At 36.2% G+C, this 27,485-nt stretch overlaps 1 protein-coding gene and 2 non-coding genes across 3 annotated transcripts; 1 reads left to right on the plus strand and 2 right to left on the minus strand.

Annotated features, from left to right (window-relative positions):
• Nucleotides 1-2,693: 2,693 nt before the first annotated feature.
• Nucleotides 2,694-2,777, minus strand: TRNAL-CAA. Its single transcript has one exon. It is a non-coding gene; the product is annotated as a tRNA-Leu (tRNA).
• Nucleotides 2,778-3,326: 549 nt separating this feature from the next.
• Nucleotides 3,327-3,400, plus strand: TRNAN-GUU. Its single transcript has one exon. It is a non-coding gene; the product is annotated as a tRNA-Asn (tRNA).
• A 16,830-nt stretch (nucleotides 3,401-20,230) lies between these two features.
• Nucleotides 20,231-23,272, minus strand: LOC111777165 (UPF0235 protein C15orf40 homolog). The gene is made up of 3 exons (XM_023656632.1): nucleotides 23,084-23,272; nucleotides 22,918-23,006; nucleotides 20,231-20,597 (listed from the first exon to the last, which is right to left on the minus strand). Exons 1-3 carry the CDS (start codon nucleotides 23,247-23,249, stop codon nucleotides 20,472-20,474), a joined length of 381 nt encoding a protein of 126 aa, XP_023512400.1. The 5' UTR covers nucleotides 23,250-23,272; the 3' UTR covers nucleotides 20,231-20,471.
• Between the last annotated feature and the right edge of the window lie 4,213 nt (nucleotides 23,273-27,485).

Consider the following 27,485-nt stretch of genomic DNA (forward strand, 5'->3'; position numbering starts at 1 on the left):
TTGCTTCATGGTAGTTGTTTAGTGTTCTTTACTATACAAACCTATTTATGAAAAGTTTACTGTATATGTCATTTAGCATATATAGCTTTTATAATAGTTGACTAAGCTATAAATAAGGAGCAGACTCCATAACCTAACAATTTAAAACCACGAACTCACACCTACGATGACCAGACTCGACGTTGAAACGCTTGGTTCACGACACGTAAAAGACCGCCGATGATCCCACATACACGAGAGGTAAGCTTTATACGCTTGAATAACGTCGTGTGTCGTTAGAATCCAGATTCAATTTTTAGGGTTTAAGAAGCTCATAGATGTGTCGTTTTAGGCATCTACAAGCCACGAGACTTCGTGAAAGAGAAGCAGAGAGTCCAATAAAGAGTTATAGGAGGAAAATGATGAGAAAGAACGTCAGAAATGTTGGGTTTTATGTTATAAAACTCATAGTTTGTAAACAAAAACATATTCTATTTTCAATAAAGTTAATATTGATGTTTATTCAGTAAAGATTGTTCTTGAATAAAGTAAATTTTACGATCATTAATCTAAATCCAATAAACTAAGAACANCAACAAATTTGAGTGGAATTTTGAGTGTCAAAATTTAGTAATCTCAAATTTGCATGAGCATTCAAATATAACTCTCTCTTCACATATACTAAATCCTTTCCAAGTTTAGTCACTCAACAGATTCGACAATCCCGTTCTAACACTGGAGAATAGTAGGGAAGACATTAGTGGTGATTCGAAACCGGTTCGTGGGGAAAAATGAATTTGAACTACAGAAGTTTAGTACTCAAACTCCTCGAGTTTTAATGCTTATGAACATGCTAGCTAATTTACTATAATTGACGTATTTACAGTACCTAAGATCCGAATTGCTTCCGCATGTGTTATATTAACACCATCAAGAAATAGCCGCAGAGAGGAGAGAGATGAAAACTAGAAAATCGTGCTGAGTCGGGCAAAGAAAACGAAACAGTCGGATCTAGATCCGAATCTGGATCTGGGTCAGACTCTAACCCTCAACCCACTGCCAATCCATTAGTTCGGTCTAACACTCGCTCACAACCCAATTATAATAACCAACCCAACCCAACGTCTACAGCCTAGCTCAGCGGCCCAGCACCCGCGATCCCACGTCTGCCCATTCAACCTGCAATGCCTGCAGCCCAAAACCCGAGAGTCCGTGGCGAAGCCCAATTACCTAAGACCCACCTGCAATACCCAGCACCCACGTCACGACCCAGCAATCGTACCTTGACACGCGCGTCGACCCAATTTAGCCTGCACACGCGCAGCGCCTTATTGTGCCACACGTCAACTTACAACAAAAAGAACCCCTCAGCTTCATAGCTCAGCTTGGTTGCGCCTAAGATCCAAATTGCTTCCAGATGTGTTATATTAACACCATCAAGAAATAGATGCATAGAGGAGAGAGATGAAAACCAGAAAATGGGGTTGAGTTGGGCGAAGAAGACGAATCCATCGGATCTAGATCCGAATCCGAATCTGGGTTAGACTCAAACCCACAACCCACTGCCAATCCATTGGTTCGGTCCAACACACGCTCCCGACCCAATTATAAAAGCCAACCCAACCCAACGTCTGGAGCCTAGCTTAGCAACCCAGTGTCACGTTCATGCTCGTCCAAGGGGTGTTGTCCATGGCCGCATGCCCATGACAAGCCCAACCCTTTATGTCTTTTCATATTCTAGTGTTTTACTTTTGTATTTCTAGGAAGTATGACGTTTCAGAAATATCATGTCTAGGCCTGTCAAACATGAAATGCCTCAGAATGTACTATAGGGGGATACGACTAGTTGTCAACTTCTCCCTACCCAAGGTTATATATTGTAAGCCGTTGTTATTTCTCTCTTGCTTGCTTATATAACGTCTCTTTCAAAAATCTCTCTTTCGAAAATCTCTCTCTACCCTCGCTTTCTAAAACCTTCTCTTAAAACCGAGGCCAGAGGCTCGAGCATACGGCGCTTGGCCGTAGGCGACGTAAGAACGAATTGACTTAGCTCACTTGTCGTTGGAAAGTGAGTGCCGCACAATCGCAAGTCCGCTGCCATTAAAAGTGCGATTGTGACACCCAGCACCCGTGATCCCATGTCTGCCCATCCAACCCACAACGCCTGCAGCCCAAAACCTGACAGTCCATGGCGAAGCCCAATTACTTAAGACCTACGTGCAACATCCCAACACCTAGATTGCACACGCGTCAGCCACACGTCAACTTGCAAAAAAAAGAACCCCTCGGCTTTATAGCTCAGCTTGGGTACGCCTAGTGCTTAGGCTTAAAATGCTCAGTTTGGCAATTCTGACACCGACTCCAACATTTTTTACCATCCCGAAGCTGATTTGACCATAATTAAGATAAATAAGGACAATATGATAGCATTATTTCATGAATTAAAGTTAAACTACATTATAAATGTGAAATGTTCATAAGTAAGATAAATAAGGGCATGTGTCCTTTATGCTTTAATATAATGTATGACATATGATGTATGATGATGTATTGATTGACGATACTAAAATGATGCACATAGTTCACATCACCATTTACTGTAATTAGATTCGAAAGGTAAAAGATCTCAGAAGTTCATATCATTTGATGCTAAATAAAGATATTTTAAACCAAGAAACATCACCCCCCATTAGACTTACCAATAATTCGAATTGTGTAAGAAGTGGGATTTGAACCCACACCCTCTCACGAGGACCAGAACTTGAGTCTGGCGCCTTAGACCACTCGGCCATCCTGACTACCAATTAATAGAACCCACATTGGTTGGGTAGGGGAATGAATCATTCCTTATAAGGGTGTGGAAACCTCTCACTAATTGACGCGTTTTAAAACTATGAGGCTGACGACGATGCATAACAGGCCAAAATGGAATATATCTACTAGCGATTGGAGAGGGTGAGGAAGCATTTCTTTTAAGGGTGTGGAAAAATCTTCCTAGTAGATGCATTTTAAAACCGTGAGGCTGATGGTGATACGTAATGCGCCAAAGTGGACAATATTTGCTAGCAGTGGGCTTGAGCTGTTACAAATGGTATTAGATTGTCACCAAGCGGTGTGCCAGCGAAGACGATGGGCCCCCAAGAGGGTGGAGTGTGAGATCCCAGATCGGTTGGAGAGAAGATAAACATAAGGGTGTGGAAATCTCTCCCTAGTAGACTGCCAGCGAGGACACTACAAAACCTCTCCATAGTAGATTCGTTTTAAAACTGTGAGGCTAACTACGATACGTAACGAGCCAAAGCATAAAACATCTACTGGTGGTGGGCTCAAACATTTATAAATAATTGGCTGGAATAGCTTAGTTGGTTAGAGCGTGTGGCTGTTAACCGCAAGGTTGGAGGTTCAAACCCTCCTTCTAGTGATATGGTAATCACGAGAGGTAAGCTTTTATACGTACACTTGGTTCACAACACAAAAAAGAAGCAGGAGAGTCCAACAAAGAGTTAGAGGAGGAAAACGATGAGAAAGAACATTGAAAATAGACGAATCAGTGGATCCCAAACCAATCCATTGGTTCGACCCAACACATGCTCACGACCCAATTATAATAGCCAACCCAACCCAACGTCTACATCCTAGCTTAGCAGCCCAGCACTCACGATCCCTCGTCTGCCTATCCAACCCGCAACACCTACAGTATAAAACCTGACATCCAGCACCCATGTCGCGACCCAGCAATCGACGCTTGACGTGCGCCTCAACCCAATTTAGCCTGCACACACGTCAGTGCCTTATTGTGCCACGCGTCAACTAGAAGCAAAATGAACCCTTCGGCTTCATAGCTCAACTTGGTTGCGCGTATTCTTGAGGCATAAAACACCCAGTTTGGAAATTCTGACACCGACCCCAAAATTTTTTACCCTCCCAGAGCTGATTTGACCATAATTAAGATAAGTAAGGCTAGTATGATGCACTATTTCATGAATTCAAGTTAAACAACATTATAAATGTGAAATGTTAATAAAATGAAATGAACGCTATAATAGGAATCGACAACCGATAACGTTTGGAGCAATTTCGAGGAACGATAGCTTAGCAAATCCGAAAGTAGAGAAAGCCGGCTAAGGCCAACCAAGTAAGTAGCCTTACTATAGGATAGGTTAGGCAATTGTTTGATGTATGACGACACGTGCCTAGTTGCACTGGCACGTGTCCTTTATTGCTTTATTAATATGATGTAGGACATATGATGTATGATGATGTTTTACGATGATTATAATGTGTTTATGATGACGATGTATGCTAAAAAGATGATCATAGTTTAGCTTTTTTCTTCACTCTCTTTCACCTTAGGCCACTCGACCATCCTAACTACTTATTAATAGATCCCACATTGGTTGGAGAGGGGAATGAATCATTCCTTATAAGAGTGTAGAAACCTCTCACTAATAGACGTGTTTTAAAAGTGTGAGGCTGACGACGATCTATAACAGGCCAAAAAGGAAGATATATGCTAGCGGTTGGAGAGAGTAAGGAAGCATTTCTTTTAAGGGTGTGGAAAAATCTTCCTAGTAAACGGATTTTAATACCCTGAGGCTGATGGTGATACGTAATGCGCCAAAGTGGACAATATTTGCTAATGGTGGGTTTGAAATATGATATCAGAGCTAGTCACAGGCGGTGTGCCAGCGAAGACGCCGGATCCCAAAAGGGGTGGATTGTGAGATTCCAAATCGGTTGGAGAGAAGTTGAAACATTTCATATAAGCGTGTGGAAACCTCTCCTTAGTAGATTGCCATCAAGGAGGTTGGGAAACCTATCCATAATAGATGCGTTTTAAAATCGTGAGGCTTACGACGATACGTAACGAGCCAAAGCAGACAACATCTACTAGTACTGGGCTCAGACAATTTTAAATAATTGGTTGGAATAGCTTAGTTGGTTAGAGCGTGTGATTGTTAACCACAAGGTTGGAGGTTCTCAAACCCTCCTTATAGCTTTACTTGATACAGCTTTTTACTATACAAAACTCACACCTATAATTACCTAACAATCCAAAACCACAAACTCACACCTATAGTGACCAGACTCCATACCTAACAATCCAAAACCACAAACTCACACCTATAATGACCAAACTCGATGTTGAAACGTTTGGTTCACAGCACGAAAAAGATCATCGACGATCCAACATACACGAGAGGTAAGCTTTATATATGCTTGAATAACGTCGTGTGTCGTCAAAATCCAGATTCAATTTTTAGTTTTTAAGAAGCTCATAGATGTGTCGTTTTTGGCATTTACAAGCCACAAGACTTCGTAAAAGAGAAGTAGAGAGTCCAACAAAGAGTTAGAGGAGGAAAACGATGAGAAAGAATGTTGGAAATAGCCATAGAGAGGAGAGAGATGAAAACCAGAAAATCGCGTTGAGGCGGGCGAATAAGACGAATCTGTCCGATCTAGATCCGAAGGTTAAACTCAAACCCACAACCCACTGCCAATCCATTGGTTCGGTCCAACACACGCTCACGACCCAATTATAATAGCCAACCCAACCCAACGTTTGCAGCCTAGCTCAGTAGCCCAGCACCCACGATCCCACGTCTACCCATCCAACCCGCAACGCCTGCAGCCCAAAACCTGATAGTCCATGGCGAAGCCCAATTACCGAAGACCCATCTGCAACAANTTGCAGCCTAGCTCAGTAGCCCAGCACCCACGATCCCACGTCTACCCATCCAACCCGCAACGCCTGCAGCCCAAAACCTGATAGTCCATGGCGAAGCCCAATTACCGAAGACCCATCTGCAACAACCCAGCACCCATGCTGCGACCCAGTAATCGTCCCTTGACCCGCACCTCGACCCAATTTAGCCTGCACAAGCGTCAGCGCCTTACTGTGCCCCACGTCAACTTATAGCAAAAAGAACCCCTCAGCTTCATAGCTCAGCATGGCTGCGCGTAGTCCTTAGGCTTAAAATGCTCGGTTTGCCTATTCTGACATCGACCCTTACGATTTTTTACCCTCCCGAAGCTGATTTGACCATAATCAAGATAAATAAGGCCAAATAAGGCCAATATGATGCACTATGTGGCCCACGCCTCCTATTTGTTCAGGATGAAATGAACACTATAATAGGAAACGACAACCGGTAACGTTTGGAGAAACTTCGAGGAACGAAAGCTTAGCAAATCCGAAAGTAGAGAAATGTCGGCGAAGGCCAACCAAGTAAATAATCTTACTATAGGATACACTAAGCAATTGTTTGATGTATGACAACACGTGCCTAGTTGCACTGGCACGTGTCCTTTATTCTTTACTAATATGATGTTTGACATATGATGTATAATGATGTGTATGAGTTACATGATGATGTTTGATGATGATTATGATGTGTTGACGATATATGCTAAAACGATGATCATAGTTTAGATGTGTTGACGATGTATGCTAGAACGATGATCATAGTTTAGCTTTTTTCTTAACTCTTTTTTGCTTATTATTTATATCTCAACATCACGATTTATTGTAATTAAATTTGAAAATGTAAAAAGATTTCTAAAAAAGTTAAATGATATCCACCCAACCATGGTAATAAGTAGATGTTTTCCATTTTTGGAAGCTCATTACAGTAACACAATCATTTTAATTGTGTGAAAAGTGGGATTTGAACTCATGCCCTCTCACTAGGACCAAAACTTGATTTTGGCACCTTAGACCCTTCAGTCATCCTAACAACTTTTTAAAAGATCTCACTTCAGTTGGAGAGGATAATGAACCATTCCTTATAAAGGTATGGAAACCTCTCTTTAATAGACGCATTTTAAAACTGAAGCTGATGGCGATCCATAAGAGGCCAAAATGGAAGATATCTACTAGTGGTTGGAGAGGGTAAGGAAGCATTTTTTTTAAGAGTGTGGAATAATCTTTCTAGTAGACACATTTTAAAACCGTGAGGCGGATGGTGATACGTAATGCGCCAAAGTGGACAATATCTGCTAGCGATGGTCTTGAGTTGTTACAAATGGTATCATAGCTAGTCACCAGGCAGTGTGTCAGCGAGGACGCTAGGCCCCCAAGGGGGTGGATTGTAAGATCCCATATCGATTAGAGAGAAGATTAAACATTTCTTATAAGAGTGTGGAAACCTCTCCCTAGTAGACTGCCAACGAGGACGCTGGAAAACCTCTCCATAGTAGATGCATTTTAAAACCGTGAGGCTAACGGCTATACGTAACAAGTCAAAGCAAATAACATCTACTAGTGGTGGGCTCGGAAGATTTTAATTAACGGGTTGGATTAGCTCAGTTGGTTAGATCGTGAAGGTCGGAGGTTCAAACCCTCCTTTTAGGAATGGTAATCAAGTGTTCCTTAAGAGTTTTTTTTTAAGGTCAAGGTATTTGTTTGAAGAATATTGACAATGCCTATAAATATGTTGAACGCCACCTTCCTGGATATCAGAAATCAGATCAATCTTAAACATGTCGATCCTTAGCTTCCATTGCTTCTCAGGGTCAGATAGTCTCCATCTACCATTATATAGCTTTACCATATATGTCATTTAGCAATGACTAAGCTATAAATAATGAGTAGACTTCATAACTTAGAACTCACACCTACAATGACCAAACTTGACGTTGAAATGCTTGATTCACGACACGAAAAAGACCACCGATGATCCCACATACACGAGACTTCGTGAAAGAGATGTGTCATTTTAGGCATCTACAAGCCATGAGACTTCGTGAAAGAGAAGTGGAGAGTCCAACAAAGAGTTATAGGAGGAAACGATGAGAAAGAACATCATAAATGTTGGGTTTTATGTCATAAAACTCATAGTTTGTAAACAAAAACATATTCTATTTCCAATAAAGTTATTATTGATGTTTATTAAGTAAAGATTGTTATTGAATAAAGTAAATTTTACGATCATTAATCTAAATCCAATAAACTAAGAAAACTCTAGCTATAGTATGATTACTTGAATTATACGTAGAGACATAAGAGTCAATCAAGTTCAAGTATAATCAAAATAATCTATAGTACATGGATAAGGCTGAGCCTGAGGACACTATTGATGTGGCCCACTTTTGTATATGATATAAACAATGTGATCACTAAATTGTACATGTGGAGACATGTGAGTTGGGGCGTTCTATGCAATGAGTATTGCATAAGATCAGACCATTTAGAAAATCACTCTCACTTTATAATGTCATTTACTATTGATACTTATTTTTTCATTCGATGACCTAGGTAACTCGATTATAATCCTGAGTTTACTATGAACTCCTGTTTATTCGGAATTATCCTTAGATTTTTATGAGTGAGAGTGGCTCGAGTTCGCCAACTCAATAAGCCTCCCATTTCAGGGGTAAGACTAGGTGAATAGCTGGGGACATAGGGTGCAAGATGTTATTCTCTCCTACCCGCTTTTAGGGACAGTAGAGAGTTTGTTCCCTTAAGTACTGACTCCATATCTTGAACAAGGGTCCACACCCTCTCATTGGCCTAAGAGGGATTCGGTTTACTGGTTGGACCACAAACCAATTGTTCATCAGAGGATCAAAGGGACATAAGAAACAAGAAGTAACTTCAGAGGTAAAACGATAAATTGACCCATCTCTAGTTACAAACAACCTGTGAAGGATCGACTTACTAATCATGGTTATATCAAATGGATAGAAATATATCTATAGTGAGGGGAGAGCAACTACTAGGCTATAGTGGAGTGTTCTAATAGTTAACGAATGTTGGTTAACAAGGTTAATGAGTATAGCTGGTTAATCTCGGATCGTTGGAGCCTATGATCTATAGGTCCATTAGGTCCCCCTACTTCCTCATATCAGACTAAACCATAGAACAGTGTGACGAGTGAGTTCGAAGTGTTCCAATTCGAATTAGGGAATACGTGCTAAATATATATGATATGTTTAACCACATTTTTGTTTTAATTACGAATTAAACAAAAAGAGAGGATGAGAGATATTTAAATAAGATTTAAATATTTTAATTATAAATAGGGATTCATAATCAATATATGTACCGGAATTGATTGGGATTGGCATTTCAATTAATGTTAAATATTAATTAAATTGTTTAATTAATCATTTAATATTACTTTAATTTGAAATTAATTATTTAAATTAGTCGTTGAATTAAAATAGAGAAAGTCAAAATGTTGACTTCATTTAATGGAAAAATCCATGTTTGAATTAGTGGAATGAGTCACATGAAATAGCCGAGCACCCATGCCGCGACCCAACAATCGTCCCTTGGCCCATGCCTCGACCCAATTTAGCCTGCACACGCATCAACGCCGTATTGCGCCACACGTCAACTTGCAGCAAAAAGAATCCCTCGGCTTCATAACTCAGCTTGGATGCGCCTAGTCCTTAGGCTTAAAACGCTCAGTTTGACAATTCTGACACCGACCCCTACGTTTTTTACCCTCCCGAAGGTGATTTGACCATAATTAAGATAAATAAGGGCAGTATGATGCACTATTTCATGAATTCAAGTTCAACTACATTATGAATGTAAAATGTTAATGAAATGAAATGAACGCTATAATAGGAAACGACAACCGGTAACATTTGGAGCAACTTCGAGGAGCGAAAGCTTAGCAAACCCAAAAGTAGAGAAATGCCGGCTAAGGCCAACCAAGTAAATAGCCTTACTATAGGATAGATTAGACAATTGTTTGATGTATGACAACATGTGCCTAGTTGCACTGGCACGTGTCCTTTATTCTTTATTAATATGATGTTTGACATATGATGTATGATGATGTGTATGAGTTATATGATGACGTTTGATGATGTTTTACGATGATTATGCCTAGTAGATGCGTTTTAAAACCGTAAGACTGACGGTTATACGTAACGAGCCAAAGCAGACAACATCTACTAGTGGTGGGCTCGAAAATTTTTAATTAATTGGCTGGTTAGGGCGTGTGGCTGTTAACCACAATGTCGGAGGTACAAACCCTCCTTCTAGCGAGTTTTACCTCCAACAGGGGTTCGTCAAGTTTTTTCTATTAAAAATAATCTTCAATCTCCATCTTCCATAACCCCCAAATAATAATAGATAAAAATAATCTTCAATCTCCATCTTCCATAACCCCCAAATAATATGTAATAAAAATAATATATCAATGCTTTACCTCCAACAGGGGTCCGAGAAAGTTATCTTATTTATAATCAAATAACTCATCCATTCTCAATTCCAATCTTTGAACTTAAGAATGTAAGAATGTTTGATTAATCCACCACACCTAAAGAATGTTTGATTAATCCACCACACCTAAAGGGTGAGAAAGTTATCTTATTTATAATCAAATAAATTACAAGGATATGGAAATAGTAATAAATGGAAAGTAAACTATAATTTATTACTAAATATCCTTAACACCTTACCGCAAGCTGAGCATCGGATTTGAACGAACGTGAAGCTTGGATCTGAAAAATTCTAAGAGGTTGAGAAACACTTTTTGTGAAGATGTCAACAACCTTGTTCAGAGGAGACGTAGAGAAACACTTTCTTGGCCATCGAAAATTGTAGAGGGATCGCCGCTCAGCAGCGATGCTGCCTTGGCTTCGGCGAGAATATGTCTAACCCATGAAGCCTGTTGCTTAGCAACGATGCTGCCTTGGCTCTGGTGAGAATATGTCTAACCACAAGAAGTAGAAGGGGAAACCTAGAGCAAGAGACAAAGACAATGTTGAAGCCGAAAGATTCGCCACATTGGGCGAAGGAGCCAATTTTGGAGAGAAGGGCGGCGGCAACTTGGTTGGCGAAGAGGCCAATGCGACGCCCAGATTCCAAAGGTAAATCTCTACATAAGGTCGATGGGCTGATCGAGATTCTGTATATTTTCGAAGAGAACGCTGATGAAGATCCTAAGATTATGGTTTCTATGAAGGATGAAGGATGAAGGGAAAATTGGGAAGAAAATGAAAGAGACTATGTTTGGAAAATGTGAGGTTGCATGTATAGAGTATGGCGAAGGATGATTTGGAGGTCAAAAGGGTGGAGCCGAAAAGTAATCAATCGACTCTGCATGTGTCAGCCATGACGACTGCCCCTGCGGCGTCAAGCCAGCAGTGGTGGTGGAGAAGAACAGTAGAAGATTTCAAAAGCCATTGAAAACAAAGAATACGGGTTGCTAAACCAAAATGGCTCTAATACCATGAGAATGTTTGATTAATCCACCACACCTAAATGGTGTGAAAGTTATCTTATTTATAATCAAATAAATTACAAGGATATGGAAATAGTAATAAATGGAAATAACAATAAATGGTAATAAGACAATATTAAATATTTGCCTTATAATAAAATATCAAATATAACAATCCAAAACCACGAACTCACACCTACAATGACCAAACTTGACGTTGAAACGCTTGGTACACGACACGAAAAAGACCACTGACGATCCCACATACACGAGAGGTAAGCTTTATACGCTTGAATAGTGTCGTGTGTCGTCAAAATCCAAATTCAAATTTTAGATTTTAAGAAGCTCATAGCTGTGTCGTTTTAGGCATCTACAAGCCATGAGACTTCGTGGAAGAGAAGCAGAGAGTCCAACAAAGAGTTAGAGGAGGAAAACGATGAGAAAGAATGTCAGAATAGCTGCAAAGAGGAGAGAGATGAAAAACAGAAAATCGCGCTGAGTCGGGCAAAGAAGACGAATACGTCGGATCTAGATACGAATCCGGATCTAGGTCAAAATCAAACCCACAACCCACTGCCAATCCATTGATTCGGCCCAACACAAGCTCAAGACCCAATTATAATAGCCAACCCAACCCAACGTCTGCAGCCTAGCTCGGCAGCCCAGCACGTGCGATCCCACGTCTGCCTATCCAACCCGCAACGCCTGCAGCCCAAAACCTGACAGTCCATGGCGAAGCCCAATTACCTAAGACCCACCTACAGTAGCCTAACACCCACGCCGCGATCCAGCAATCGATACTTGACTCGCAGCTCGACCCAACTTAGCCTACACACACGTCAGCGCCTTATTGCGCCACGCGTCAACTTGCAGCAAAAAAAACTCCTCGGCTTCATAGCTCAGCTTGGCTGCGCATAGTCCTCAGGCTTAAAACGCTAGGTTTGGCAATTCTGACACCGACCCCTACGTTTTTTACCCAACTTAGCTGATTTGACCATAATTAAGATAAATAAGGCTAGTATGATGCACTATTTCATGAGTTCAAGTTAAACTACATTATATATGTGAAATGTTAATGAAATGAACGATATAATAGGAAACGACAACCGGTAACGTTTGAAGCAAATTCGAGGAACGAAAGCTTAGCAAATCTGAAAGTAGAGAAACACGGCTAAGGTCAACCAAGTAGGTAGCCTTACTATAGAATAAGCTAAGCAATTGTTTGATGTATGATGATGGCGTTTTATGATGATTATGATGTGTTTTTTTTCACTCTCTTTTTGCTTATTATTTATATCTAAACATCACCAATTATTGTAATTAAATTCGAAAAGAGGTAAAACATCACCATTAATGGTAATAAGTAGATGTTTTCCATTTTTTTGCTAGCCGATTAGACTAACACAATAATTTTAATTGTGTCAAAAGTGGGATTTGAACTCATGCCCTCTTACAAGGACCAAAACTTGATTTTGGCATCTTAGACCACCCAGTCATTCTAACAACTTTTTAATAGATCCCACATCGGTTGGAGAGGGTAATGAATCATTCCTTATAAGGGTGTGGAAACCTCTCTCTAATAGACGCATTTTAAAACTGAGGCTAATGGCGATCCATAACAAGTCAAAATGGAAGATATCTGCTAGTGTTGGAGAGGGTAAGGAAGCATTTCTTTTAAGGGTGTGGAATAATCTTCCTAGTAGACACATTTTAAAACCGTGAGGTTGATGGTGATACGTAATGCGCTAAAGTAGACAATATTTGCTAGCAGTGGGCTTGAGCGTTTACAAATGGTATCAGAGCTAGTCACTAGGCAATGTGCTAGCAAAGATGCTGGCCCAAGGGAGTGGACTGTGAGATCCCACATCGATTGGAGAGAAGATGATATATTTCTTATAAGGATGTGGAAACCTCTCCCTAGTATACTGCCAGCAAGGACGCTGAAAAACCTCTCCATTGTAGATGCATTTTTAAAATCATAAGCCTAACGGCTATACGTAATGAGCCAAAGCAGACAACATCTACTAGTAGTGTGCTCGAAAAGTTATAAATAATTAACTGGAATAGCTCAGTTGGTTAGAGCGTGTGGCTGTTAACCACAAGGTCGGTGAATGAAACCCACCGACAAAGAAAGTTCGTGTCTCCTACACTAAAGATGTCGGATCATTAGTAATAAGTAGGTGTTTGGTTCTTTCTCTTTTTTACTTCACACCAAACCTCTCTTCACACTTATCCAAATACAATAAACCAACACTAACAAAACCCCATTTTTATGGCTTCTTCCCCAAAAGGGTCATTTCCAAATCTTTCTTCAACCCCTTCAAGAAAACACAACGATATTGGAATAGTCTAAGTCCACCACTAATAAATATTATCTGCGTTGGTCCATTACATATCGTCATCAGCTTCAAAGTTTTAAAATGCGTCTAGTAGGGAGAGATTTTTACACCCTTATCAGGAATGTTTCGTTCCCTTCTCCAACTGATGTGGGATCTCACAATTTACTCCCATTTAGGGCCCAGCGTTCTCATGCATTGTCCTCTCCAACCAATGTGGTGTCTCATAATCCACCTCATTCAAGGTCCAGCGTCCTTGCTGGTACTCGTTGTCCTCTCCAATCGATATAGGATCTCACAATCCACCCAACATGGGATCACACTGTCAAGACAAATATCTATTAGCGGTGAACTTAGGCTGTTACATAAACTTTTCGTCTTATATCTGATAGGTCCTTTTAAGTCACTGAATTTTTTTGTTTTGGGTCAATTTTGAGTTTTTTTAAGTCATTTAGTTCTCGATAGGCTATTGAATTTTCAATTTTGGGTTCGATATATCATCGACTTATTGTCATCTTTTAAAATAATTCATACATATTAGATCCAAAATATCTATTAGATCATTTTTTTTTTTTTAAGAAAATTAAATATGTGAAAGAGTGGTGGGACACAAATTGAAAGTTGGGTAACTTATTAAATATAGTTAAAGTTGAGGAACTACGAATTGTTCTAATTGTATAATCATCAACTACTGACGTTGGTAAACGACCAAAATTTTTTTTTTATTATAATTCAATTCGTGACAACAATAAGTAGAAAGTTCATATTCTTCAATTATTGATAAACAATTTCTTAGACAATATTCAACGCAGTTACCATAAAATATACAGATCCCGAAATCAATATTGTAATTAAGCAATAGTTTCTTTCGCATATCCGTTTCCAATTTCCAATCAAAATCTAGTAACATTTTATTATAATATAACCTAAATAATAAAAATTTGAACCTCTTAAAAAAAAATTAGTATACCAACTAATTCAAAAAAAAAATGTTACTATGTTTCAACCAATGAGAAATTAAAAAAATTTATTATTATAACTAATTAACTATGCAGAAGAGTTTCCCGGTTAACATTCAAATTGGTCGATAATTTAATGTGACACTCGAGAGTAAATGAGAGGTACATAGATCCTAAGACTAAGATGATTAAAAAAGGCTTAAAAGAATTGAAAGTCACTACCTATACTTATGAGGTGCACCTTCCTTTTCGGTGGCTCAATCACAAAAACTCTAGGTCGAGTGTGCTTTACTTGAAGTAATCCTATGTTAGGTAACCTCGTAAGAATTTTTCAAAATGCATGTGAGTGAGGACAAAACATGATATTTGGTCTTATGAAGGATAGTCTTCACTCAGAATGTCAATATAACAGCCTAAGCCCACCGCTAACAAATATTTTTCACTTTGGTCCGTTACATATTGTCGTTAGCCTCACAAGTTTAAAAAACGTGTCTACTAGGGAGAAGTTTTCACACCCTTATAAAGAATGCTTCGTTGCTCTCTCCAACCAATGTAGGATCTCACAATCTACCCCCTTCAGGGCCCAGCATCCTCGCTGACACTTGTTGTCCTCTCCAACCGATGTGGGATCACACAATTCACTCAATGTAAGATCACAAAGTCGAAAGAGCATCAGATGCCGAATTTGAATCATGATCCAAATCTTGAGCAAGGATCACTGCATTGAATATAGGAACGACAAGTTCATTAATTATTATACATAAAGGGTACGATGGTCGGATAAAATTATGAGACTAAAAACAACCTAACCAAGTATATATAAAGAATACAAGCATTTAAGCGTGATATATTTTTCTAATTATGAGAAAAAAATTTGAAATAAATAGAAGATGATAATTAATAAATAAAATAGTTCAACAATATGCAATAAATCATAATAACAGTTTCGAAATTAAATAGGAAAAAGTTGGGGAAAAAGCGATTTTAATGTTTTACGCCTATGCTAGATACAAAATGCACTAGTAAATCACATGGATCTACGAACGACTTACTGTATTTGATTTGATTTTTCTGTCTTTCATTATTCCATAGAATTTTTTGATTTGGGATTTATATTTATGAATCGTTCATTCTAATCACTATTACCCATATAATTCTATATAGAAATTCTTTTATTTGAAATTGAATTGCATTTTTTTTTTCTTTATTAAAAAAGAAATAATATACATAAATTTTACAATTTGAATATATAGTTATATTAATTACATTATAGAATATCAAATGAAAATAGTGGTTTAGTAGTGATTAGAAGAAACGTCTAAAAAATGAAAAAACAAAAAGAATAAATATTCGAAAAGAAAAAAAAAACTATATTATTATTTTAGTTAAATAATACGAAGGCTAGTACCCTTCGGGAAGTGATTGGTTTGCCATATGCTATAAACGGGATTAAACNATGGAGGGTCATCATTGATTAGTTTTCGAAATAGTCTTTTGCTTTTAGCTTAGACCAAGGCAATGTATACATGGCTCAAGATATAACACCGTAGTTACAGTGGTTCGGTCAAACTCGACCTACTCTACTCCCAAGTGCCTCTTGGGAATTTGAATAAGTTTTTTTTTTTTTTTTTTTTTTTTTTTTTTTTTTTTTTTTTTTTTTTTTTTTTTTTTTTTTTTNTCAACCGCTACACCGCTCTTTTTACGAATTCAAGAGCAAACTCAATTCTTTCCACGAATCAAAACGGTTTCCACAGCTCAGGATCAAATCGATACAAGTATCTGAATTTTGTAGGAACACACCACACCTCTCTAAACTATTTACTCGCAATACAATAAAAATCTCTCAATAATAAGATGAATAAAAATTTCTCTCAAGAATAAGATAAGGAGAAACAAATTTAGAATAAGGAGAGAGCTAAAAAAAATTGAGACGGTAGAAATTAAGGAAGTCGTGTGTTATAAAATATGGAGAAGAGATGAGTTTAAATAAAGAAAAATGGACAGAAATGAAAGTGGACCATTAAATTATTTTTATATTTATTGTTAAAAGAAAAAGAAAAGTAAACCATTAAAATATTTTTAAGGGTGAGAAATGACAGGTGGACCAAATTTTTTTTTCCAAATTATATATATATTTGAATATATATATATATATATTTGAATATATATATATATATATATTTGAATATATATATATATATATATTTGAATATATATATATATATATTTGAATATATATATATTCAAATATATATATAATATAAAAATAATAAAAATCAAAGTAATAATTTTTATTTTTACTTTTATTATTATGATTATTATTATTATTTTAATTCAAATGATATTTGACTCGTACCAAATTAAAATATATGATTATGTGTTCTTCTGTTAAAAGAATAGAAATAGAAGTAAAGCAAAGGAGTTTTTAATTATTTTAAGAAATAGAAATAAAAACAACTATCATATATTTTAATTTGATATAAAACAATATCATATATCATTTAAATTATTAAAAAAAAAATTACTTTGATTTTTATTATTGTTTTAAGTCTATCTTTCAAAAATATAAAAATACTTCGAGTCTATCTTCTATTTCTCTTTTAACAATAAATAATTAGTCACGTTAATTTCAATCCTTGAGAGATTATTTATTTCTCTCCATCATATTCGAGAGATTGTTAATTTTTCTTCCTCTTATTCTTCCGAGAGATGGTTTATTTTTCTTCATATCTTATTCTTCAGAAAGATTGTTTATTTTTCTTCATCTTATTCTTCGTCTTAGCTTAGTCTTCAAAGAGACTTCATCTTATTCTTTGGAGAGACTTCATCTTATTTTTCGTCTTATTCTTGAGAGAGATTTTTATTATAGTGTGAGGAAATACTTGTGAATTATCAAATTGTGTTCCTACAAAATTCAGATACTTGTATCGATTTGATCCTGAGTCGGAGAAAATATTTGTGAATGATCAAATTGTAAATCTACTCTTGTAGAGACTTGTAGTGTGTTCCTAGAAGATTCAGATACTTGTACCGATTTGATCCTGAGCCGTAGAAAAGATTAAGTTTCGTAAAAAGAGTAGTGTAACGGTTAGGCTTGATATGAGAAAAGAGTCAAAAAAGATATATTCAAATACCCGAGTGCCGCTAGGGTTGGAGTTAGTCAAGTTTGACCGAACCACTGTAAAACTACGGTGTTTTCTAACTCTTCTTTTATTTAATTTCGAAATTGTTATTATGATTTACCCTATTCACCCCTCTCTCGGGTTGCCATACCAATTCAACACCCAAGTAAACTGCACATCCATAATCTATATATAAAGAAGACGAAACCATTTATATCAAAAATGATAAAAAAAAATCACAAACTATTCAATCTTTCATTTCTACAATGGTTGAACTCAAATGGTTTCAAACTGTTGCAAAGCTCGAGTTTACTCTTGGATATTTAAATCATATGGTGAGTCCTAAGTGAAGAATGAGGCGTAAACAGTAAGGCACATGAAAACATTAAAAATGACTATAAACAAGGTTACCTTTACCAGATTACACAAACACAAAATGGACAATGACATTAGAGAGTTCTGAAAGTTATTAAAAAAAATCCGATTAGATCATGTCTAATCAGTACAAGAAGTCAACATAGAGATCTAAGAACGAAGACTAAGCATCATAAGATAAGAAACCAAAGGCAAAATGACAGGAGTGCATGAAAGAGAAAAATATCGAAAAATAGAATCACCTTGTACATGCATCTTTTAAAATTTTTGTAAATTTTTTGGTCTGACAATTTATTGTGAGATCCCGCTAGAGAAGAGTACGAAGCATTCTTTATAAGAGTGTGGAAACCTTTTCCTTAGCGGTGAACTTGGACTGTTTCAAATGGTATCATAGCCAAACAATGAGCAGTGTGTTACCAAGGATGCTGAGCCCCGAAGGAGGGTGGATTGTGAGATCCCACATCGATTGGAGAGAGGAAATGAGTGCCAGCGAGGACACTGGGCTCCGAAGTGGGGTGGATTGTGAGATCCAACATCGATTGGAGAGGGGAACAAAACATTCTTTATAAGGGTGGAAACCTCTCCCTAATAGATGCGTTTTAAAACTTTGAGTGGAAGCCCAAAAGGGAAAGCCCAAAGAGGAAAATATAGCTAGTGGTGGGCTTGAACTGTTACAAAAATTGTGAGATCCCACATTGATTGGAGAGATGAACAATTGTCAGCAAGGGCGTTGGGCCCCGAAGGGGAGTGAATTGTGAGATCTCACATCGATTGGAGAGAGGAAACGAATGCCAACAAGGACGCTAGGCCCTGAAGGGGGGTGAATTGTGAGATCCCACATTGATTAGAGAGAGGAAAGAGTGCCAGCGAAGATGCTGGGTCCCGAAGGGGGGTGAATTATGAGATCCCATATCGATTGGAGAGAGGACACGAGTGCCAACAAAGACGCTAGGCCCTGAAGGGGGGTGAATTGTGAGATCCCATATTGATTGGAGAGAAGAAAGAGTGTCAGCGAAGACGCTGGGTCCCGAAGGGGGGTGAATTGTGAGATCCCATATCGATTGGAGAGAGGAACGAGTGCCAGCGATGACGCTAGGCACTGAAGGGTGGTGAATTGTGAGATCCCACATTGATTGGAGAGAGGAAAGATTGTTAGCGAGAACGCTAAGCCTCAAGGGGAGGTGAATTGTGAGATCCCACATCGGTTGAAGAGAGGAACGAGTGCCAACGATGACGCTAGGCCTCGAAGGGAGTGGATTGTGAGATCCCACATCGATTGGAGAGGGGAGTGAAACATTCTTTATAAGGGTGTGGAAACCTCTCCCTAGTAGACTCATTTTAAAATCTTGAGAGGAAACTCAAAAGGAAAATCTTAAAGAGGACAATATTTGCTAGAAGTGGACTTGGACGGTTACCTCCAGATCCCTCCTGTATGGTCTAGTAGGTTGAAGTGCAAATAGAATTGGTCATAACCTAAAGCATTCATCATACCACTCCATCCCCAGATGCCTTTGTTTCTTAACAAAAAAAAAAAAAAAAAAAAAAAAAAAAAAAAAAAAAAAAAAAAAAAAAAANGATCTATATTCTTATATGAATGTATTCTTTTGTTTCTTGCCCAAAATACAGAAGAAATAAAGAAATTTGTCTGTGAAAGTTCAATCATATACCGTCATAGTGACAGGTTCGGTCAACCAATCTTCAAGACTACAAACATATATCTATATACTAATGTACAGATAGAGATCACGTATTCATTGCATATATGTAATGTTAATTTAATTCATACGCATAATGTCCCACTTCAAAACTCAGATTGATTCCAGTGAATAGAACCGAAATGCAATAATGGAATGGAAACTCTTTATGGTTCAATCATGTGAAGGAGTGGGAATCTAAACCAATGACCTTTTCATCGAGATTAAAATATCTAAATCAGTTGAGCTAAAGTTAAAGAAACTCTTTATATCCCAAAAAATGGCACAACATACTTAACTCCTAGAGAATCCTGAAGCATAATCCTGTCATGGAAACTATCCAGAATGCCAAATAATTCTGTAGGCAAATTTTTCTGGTGAAGATACACAAATTTAGGAACAACTCTTTCATGCTAGGAGATTCAGAGTTGTTACCTCTCCAGGGATCTGATAATCAGTTTTGATTATTGGATCATAGTTAGGCAAGGCATTCGATGGAAGATTATGAGTATTGCAAAGCATACAATCTAATACGAGAGTGTAGGGAGAGAATTCGAACCTCTAACCTTTTAGTTGGGGACATACTCAAGAACAAGATTAATCGCCTTTATGTTGAGACAAGAATTTCACTGAAACCTCATCTTTGCAGAAGTATAAGGCTAGCAGTCAGGTTAAGATATTGTCGAGGTTTAAATCAAATATAGACAACTAAGAGTAACATCTAGATGTAAAACTTAAAATTTTGCGGCAGCAATCCACCTGTACTTATTACAGTATGCAGATATTCCGTTAAAAGGTGTACACTTCCAAAGAGCCTATAGAATCATGTTAAGGCCTTATTCAAAGCATCAAAAACACTTTGTAAGCTTACCTCCTCCACGATCACAACCTTGTCTCTGGATTTAGAGCCACAACCTATAGATAATTGTCTTCTTTTGACACCTAAAACCTGCAATAAATATAAAAAGACTTAAGGAAGCATCGTTCGTGTAACAGCCCAAGTCCACCACTAGCAGATATTGTCCGCTTTGGCCCGTTACATATCGCCGTCAGCCTATAGTTTTAAACGTGTCTGCTAAGAAGAGGTTCCTACACCCTCATAAAGAATGTTTTGTTCCCCTCTCCAACCGACGTGGGATCTCACAATCCACCCCCCTTGGGAGCCCAGCGTCCTCGCTGGCATACCGCCCAGTGTCTGCCTCTGATACCACTTGTAACAGCCCAAGCCCACTATTAGCATATATTGTCCGCTTTGGCCTGTTACGTATCACTGTCAACCTTATGGTTTTAAAACGCGTCTAATAAGGAGAGGTTTCCACACCCTTATAAGGAATGCTTCGTTCCTCTCTCCAATCGATGTGCGATCTCACAGTTCATCAAAGGAGATCTTCAATTCAATATTTGGAATACCAAGCTTCACGAGAAAGGAGAAGAAGAGAAAGAGGAACTTCAAGGCAACAAGAAAACACCAAATCTGAAAGCTCTAATTTAGGTGCTATTTAGTGTTTGATCCATAAAGATGTGTTTACCATGTATTTCTCATACAACTTTATTTTGAACTTCATGCGTAATTTATATAGTCCTTTTACATAGCTCTTAGCCCAAAGAGTGCAGCCAAGTGTGTTTTGGCCCATCTGAGAAACTCCCATTTTACTTGTAACCAAACACTATTCAAATTAGTTCTTTAGTTGGCAAATCACATGAGGCAGTTTAAGGCCTTCATTTTTAAATTTTGAGATGCTAGACATTTTGATGAAATAAAATGAGAGTTTCCCTTTTTTCCTCCAAACCAAGAGCATTTGCATCCTAGCTTGTTTCGACGTTTGGATTGAGAATAGTTTTCTCTATTCAAAGCCTTGACCATCAAGGTTAGTCCGTTTCTTATTTCTCTGGGGTGAACCCTTATGTGTGTAATAAGTGTTACTGTGTGTTGTGTTCAGGAGTTGCTAGTTTTAATGTGAACGGCCTAAGCCACATATAGTAGGGTTGAGTGAATCATTTGGTTTCATAGCTTCCTATGCCAATGATTTTGTATCATTTTTACCAAAAAGAAAGGAAGAGCACATTAACTCTCTCACAGCTAACTTCACGGCGGAGGGAAAGATTAAAGAATGTCTAAATAGAAGACCCAAGTAGCAATCAAGCAAAAAAAAAAAAAAAACTGTTATGAGCTGTGTGAAAACTTGACAAATGAGAGATGCTTCAATACAAACAAGTGCTTATAAACATGAATTCACTTCAATTAAACAAGTTATGGATAATTCGAATGGAGAAATGAGGTAGGAAGCTTGTAACATGTAACAGGCCAAGCTCAAGCCATTGTCCTCTTTGGGGTTTTCCTTTCGGACTTTCCCTCAAGGTTTTTAAAACGCGTCTACTAAGGAGAGGTTTCAACCCCCTTATCTAGAATGTTTTGTTCCCTTCTCCAACCGATGTGAGATCTCACAATTCACCCCCTTTGGGGCCCAATGTCCTTATTGGCACTCGTTCATCCCTCCGATCGATGTGGGATCTCACAATCCATCCTCCTTCGGTGCCCAGCATCTTCGCTGGCACACTGCCCGATGTCCACCCCCCTTCAAGGGTTAGTGTCCTCGCTGGCACACCGCTCGATGTCTGGCTCTGATACCATTGGTAACAGCCCAAACCCAACGTTAGCAGATATTGTCATCTTTGGGTTCTCCGACTTCCCCTCAAGATTTTTAAAATGGATAGGGAGATGTTTCCACACCCTTATAAAGAATGTTTTGTTCCGCTCTTCAACCAATGTGAGATCTCACAATCCACCCCTTTGGAGCCCAGCGTCCTCGTTGGCATTCGTTCAATCGATGTGGGATCTCACATAACAACGGCTAGGAAACGGAAAGCTATTGTTGGTAATTCATCCAACTTGTCTGATTTGGGAATCGTATAGCTACTACTGTCAACATGTGTGAAGTTTTAAACAACCGAAGATCGAAAATACTACACAGCAAGTAGATAGAAGACTTCAAATCCTTCGAGCAACAGGAATAACAGCCTTCAAATTCAAATGGGTGATCAAACACCGGATTTTCAACAAACTAAGAACAGCAATAGAATCCGTTCGCTAGACCAATACGCTCAAAACAATTCCAATTTTCGGAATCTTCACCAAAAATCCCAAACAACAAAAACAATCAATTTCAACTTTAAGCCAAATGGTTAAATGGCGCAATGAAAGTTCAAGTACTAGGAATGAAAAAGCAATTCGAAATCAAATAATAAGCAGCAAAGAATGCCCAACTCACAGAGCTCATGTAATCAAGAAGCGCAGCATTAGCTTCTCCATCTTTCGCCGGTGCGTCGATTTGCACTCCCAACGCATCATCGCCAAAATCTGCAAGGATTTCGAGAAACATAATACTTCAATTTCATAAACGGAAAAGAGTTAGAGCGAAGGAGAGAGAGAAATACCTGTGATAGAGGCGATCTTGGAGCCAGGCTTTGCGTGGATGGTAATGGCGACGGAAGAAGAAGAAACAGAGCGAAGACAAGAAGGGTAATTGTTCGTTTTGAGGCACGATTCAATTGATTCAGTACCTTTCGGAGCTTTCGTTTTCCCCTTCTTCGCCGGAGCCATTTTCTTCTCCCTTCAATTTTTAATATTTTGATATATATATATATATATTTTTTTTTTTTTCTTGAGTTTAAAAAATATTTTTGGATGAATTACTGAGCTACAACAATTGTTATTTCTCGTCTCATTTGTGTTATTTGAAGTCAGTAGGAGAATACATTTTTTTCATGTCTCTAGGTCGATTTATCGACTGATTCGACATGAGTTTAATACGTTCAGACTCTTTCATACTAGCTTCAACTCTTCAGTGACGTTTAATGTTATTATGAAATTTTAACTAATTTAAATTATTTTATACAAAATTAGGTGGATCAATTTTCGTAATAGAATTCTAAGTTATAATTGTGGGACTTCTTAAGTTGAATTAAATTTAAAGAAGCAGCGTTAAGCTAGCATCAAGGGAGTGTAGTAACCATGTAAGTGGCTCTACTGTATTATGTATGATGACGTGTGCCACGTGACCCCTGCACGTGTCATATGTATGAATGATATGTTATGTTATCTTTGTTAAGTTATGTCGTGTTTAAAGTTATGTTATAATGTTATCATGCCATGTTGTGTAAACTTGTTATGAAATCGATAATCTATGATGCATAGACCTTCATAAACTATGTCATGAAATCTATGTTGTATATGAAAGAATGTATAGGAATTAAGCCCATGTTGAGGTTCTATCATGTTGCATGTGTTTGCATTTTCCGACAATAATGGTGGGGTTACCTACTGAGTATTTTTTAGCTCTTACATTTCAGGTAAAGGTAAACACTCTTGTACAGATGACGATGATGTCGTACTGAAGGTCATGAAACTAGTGTTGGACAGTTGCATTTTGCCTATTTTGTAGTCTTAGGTTAGACTGTGGGTTATTTTATTTTTCTTATGTCGTTACAAATGTTACATTATTTATTTTAGTTTTATATATTTTTGTGTTAACTTATTTTACTTCGAACATTTAAGTTTATGATATTGTTTAGAAACTATTTTAACGGAATGTTTCCGCACTTAATAGTTATGTCACAGTTTTATTTTGTATAATAGCGTGTTACAGTTTGTTTCGAAAATACACGGGAACCTGTAATAATATTTTGAAAATACTCTTAAACTTACACGGTTAACGAGAAGAACAAAGAAACCAGATTTTATTAATTTCTTAGTAAATGTAATACGATACACCGAGGTGAGGTCGGGAACTGTAATACGACACGCGGCGGCAAGAGCACGCCACCGAGTTACTTCGCATTGCGCTGTAGCTAATTTAGCGCCTCATCGTCGCCAGAATGGGGCGGCTGATCTGCCATGGCATCGAAGTTCGACACTAACTGGTTAGTTTGGGTTGGATTAGGCTGTCGGGTAGGGTTGGATCCATTTTTCTGAACCCGAACTCAATCGGTTCGATTTCGGGTTCGTGGGACAAAACCTTTGAGTTGGCCCAAGCCAAATAAAAATATATAAAATATATTAAGAACATTTTGATATTAATAGGTTTGATCAAGGTACTTCGGCCCGTCTAAGCCCGAGTTGGATGCCACGCAAATACATATTTCTTTTATAGATTTTGTTATTAAACTAAATAACTAATTCTAAATTCTAATGTATTTATTATTTATTTGTTTCAACATTATTATATCATAATGTATTTATTATCTATTTGTTGCAACATTATTATATGGCCGTTTATTTATATCTATATATATATATTTATTATTATTTTTTTTTTTAATATTTTAGGGCTATTCGGTTAACCTTATGTATTTCATATTTTTTTTTATTTTAACCAATTCTCAAGAATGTTGCTATTTAGCTGTCTTTATTTTTATTTTTATGACAATGTTGAGATATGTTAATATATTATAATTTTCGTTTGTTGTTTTTTTTTTACTGATTTTTTTTTTTTGAATAATTATAGATTGATTTGTGTTTGTTTGTGAATTTTTAATATTTTTTATCTAATATTGTATCCGAATAATTAATTTTTTTTACAAACAACCCAACCCGAACCCAACTAAAAAATAGAGGTTTGGGTTGTGAAAATTTTCGGTTCGGTTGTGTTACCGAACCAACCTCAACTTTTGTGTTGGGTCAAACAAATCCCTTAACCCAACCCAACTCTGACCATGTACATCCCTAAACTATAGTTTTCATTTAAAATATTTTTTTAAGTTTAGGATATTAATAAAAATTTGCAAAATTTAAAAATATTCTTGGAATTACAAAAACAACAAATTTATTAATTCAAATGTTAACATAAAAAACATATTCAAGAGATTAACAAATTCAACCTAATTAGATTATTTTTAAATTTAAATATATTGATAATTTGATATATCCTCTCAATTCTCAACTTTGACTTAAATTTTAAAAATATTCGTAATAAATAATTAATTTGAATTACATAACTTTAAAAAAATTAAATAATTACATGTCTAATTAACTCTATGATTAAAATTCACCCTATTTTTCAAATAATTTGATGTCTAAATTACTAGTTCAAAATAAAAATATGGTAAAAATAGGTTTTTTTTTCATTATTAATAAAATATGGTAAAAATAGATTAATTACTGGGAAAATAAGTAATTTTATGGGTCTATTTTTTTTAAATTTAATTTGATTTAAAATTGAAAAGGATAATTTTTTCTTAATTTAATTTTGAAGTTAAAAAAAATTAACTTCTAAATTTTGTTTTAAATAAACATTAAATTTATATTTTTTAATCATTTAATTATTTTTGAAATTTTTAATAATTTAATCTATGACTTTTTGTACGTAATAATTTAATTTTTTTAAATTACATTAAAATCAAGTATCAATTTTTAAGATCTAAATATTTAATTAAATTTTAATAATTTTTTTCTAAATTTAAAATATTAAAAAAGAATGTGAGTTTAAATACTAAATTTATAATTTAATATTTTATTCCTCAACTCTGTTTTATTTCAAATAATAGAGTTAAATAATACTTTTTAAAAATTTTAAATAATTATTGAACTTTTTTTTTTCATAAATTCTTTTAATATTAAAATATATTTCATAAATTAGGTTTTGTATATAACCTTTTGAATTTCTGACGCTTATTCTTTGATCCTGATACAATTTATTTTAAAAGATTATTATGTTAGAATTATTTTAAAAAAAATTAGATATATTTGGATCTAATATAATGGTTTTATTTTTTTAAAAAAGAATGGGATATAAATTTGAAAATGATAATTTTTTTCTAATTTAATTTTGAAGTTAAAAAATACTCTTTTAACTTCTAAGTCTGCGAACAAAAATGTTGTATTTTCCGATACATCGATATGGATTGGATTAGTTTTTCAGGTGGGTATCCTTAATTCTCTCTCAACGAAAATTTTTAGAAAATGATGCAATTTACGAATTAATCGTATCTCTGTAACCTCTTCGTTTTTTATACAAAAATGAAACGATTCTCTCCTAATTCTTTCCAATTTTGAGACATCAAATTAAAATGCAAAATTCAAATAAAAAAATAGAGGGTGAATTCATTGATCAATAGGTCTTCGTTCATTTGAATAAATTGAAACACTTCTCATTCTATGATCATGATACTTCCCAAAAATCGAAATTCTTGATCAATGGAGGAACAATATCACCATTTTTGTTNCGGAAAAAATACGAATCCCCATTAAACAAAAAGAGTTTTTATTGATTTTTTATTTTATTATATATTTTCTATATTCGAATGAGATAAAATAGTAAACTCAAATTATTTATTAAAAATTTAATGAGACCCTAAAATGATCCCATCAACCGGTTTTAATTCTATGAATTTTATTTCTTTTTTTGAAATCATTATTAAATTTTAATAACAGTTTACTAATTTTAAATATTAAAAATGGTAAAACATAAAACTCGTTACATTAGGACAGATTAGGAGAGGACAAAATTTCAAAATCTAAAAGCTAAATTTATAGTTTAATCTCTCATTTCTTTATTATTTTAATTATAAATTTGGTTATAAAATTTTTTCATAAATTTTTTAAATATTAAAATTATTATAAAATATATCTTATATAAAATTGAAAAAACATAAAATTTAATTTAATAAAGGCTATTGGGATTAATTTAATCAATTTTTTAGGAATCTATGTTTATTATTGTTTGCGGACAAATTTATGTCTCAACCTTATCACAATACCTCGCACAACTTTATTTGACGACTTTGTTTTCGAGTTTTATTTTTATTTATTTATTTGTATAAGCGAATTTTCAATTTCGGA

The sequence above is a fragment of the Cucurbita pepo genome, chromosome LG16 (genome assembly GCF_002806865.2).
Source record: "Cucurbita pepo subsp. pepo cultivar mu-cu-16 chromosome LG16, ASM280686v2, whole genome shotgun sequence".
Taxonomy (NCBI): domain Eukaryota; kingdom Viridiplantae; phylum Streptophyta; class Magnoliopsida; order Cucurbitales; family Cucurbitaceae; genus Cucurbita; species Cucurbita pepo.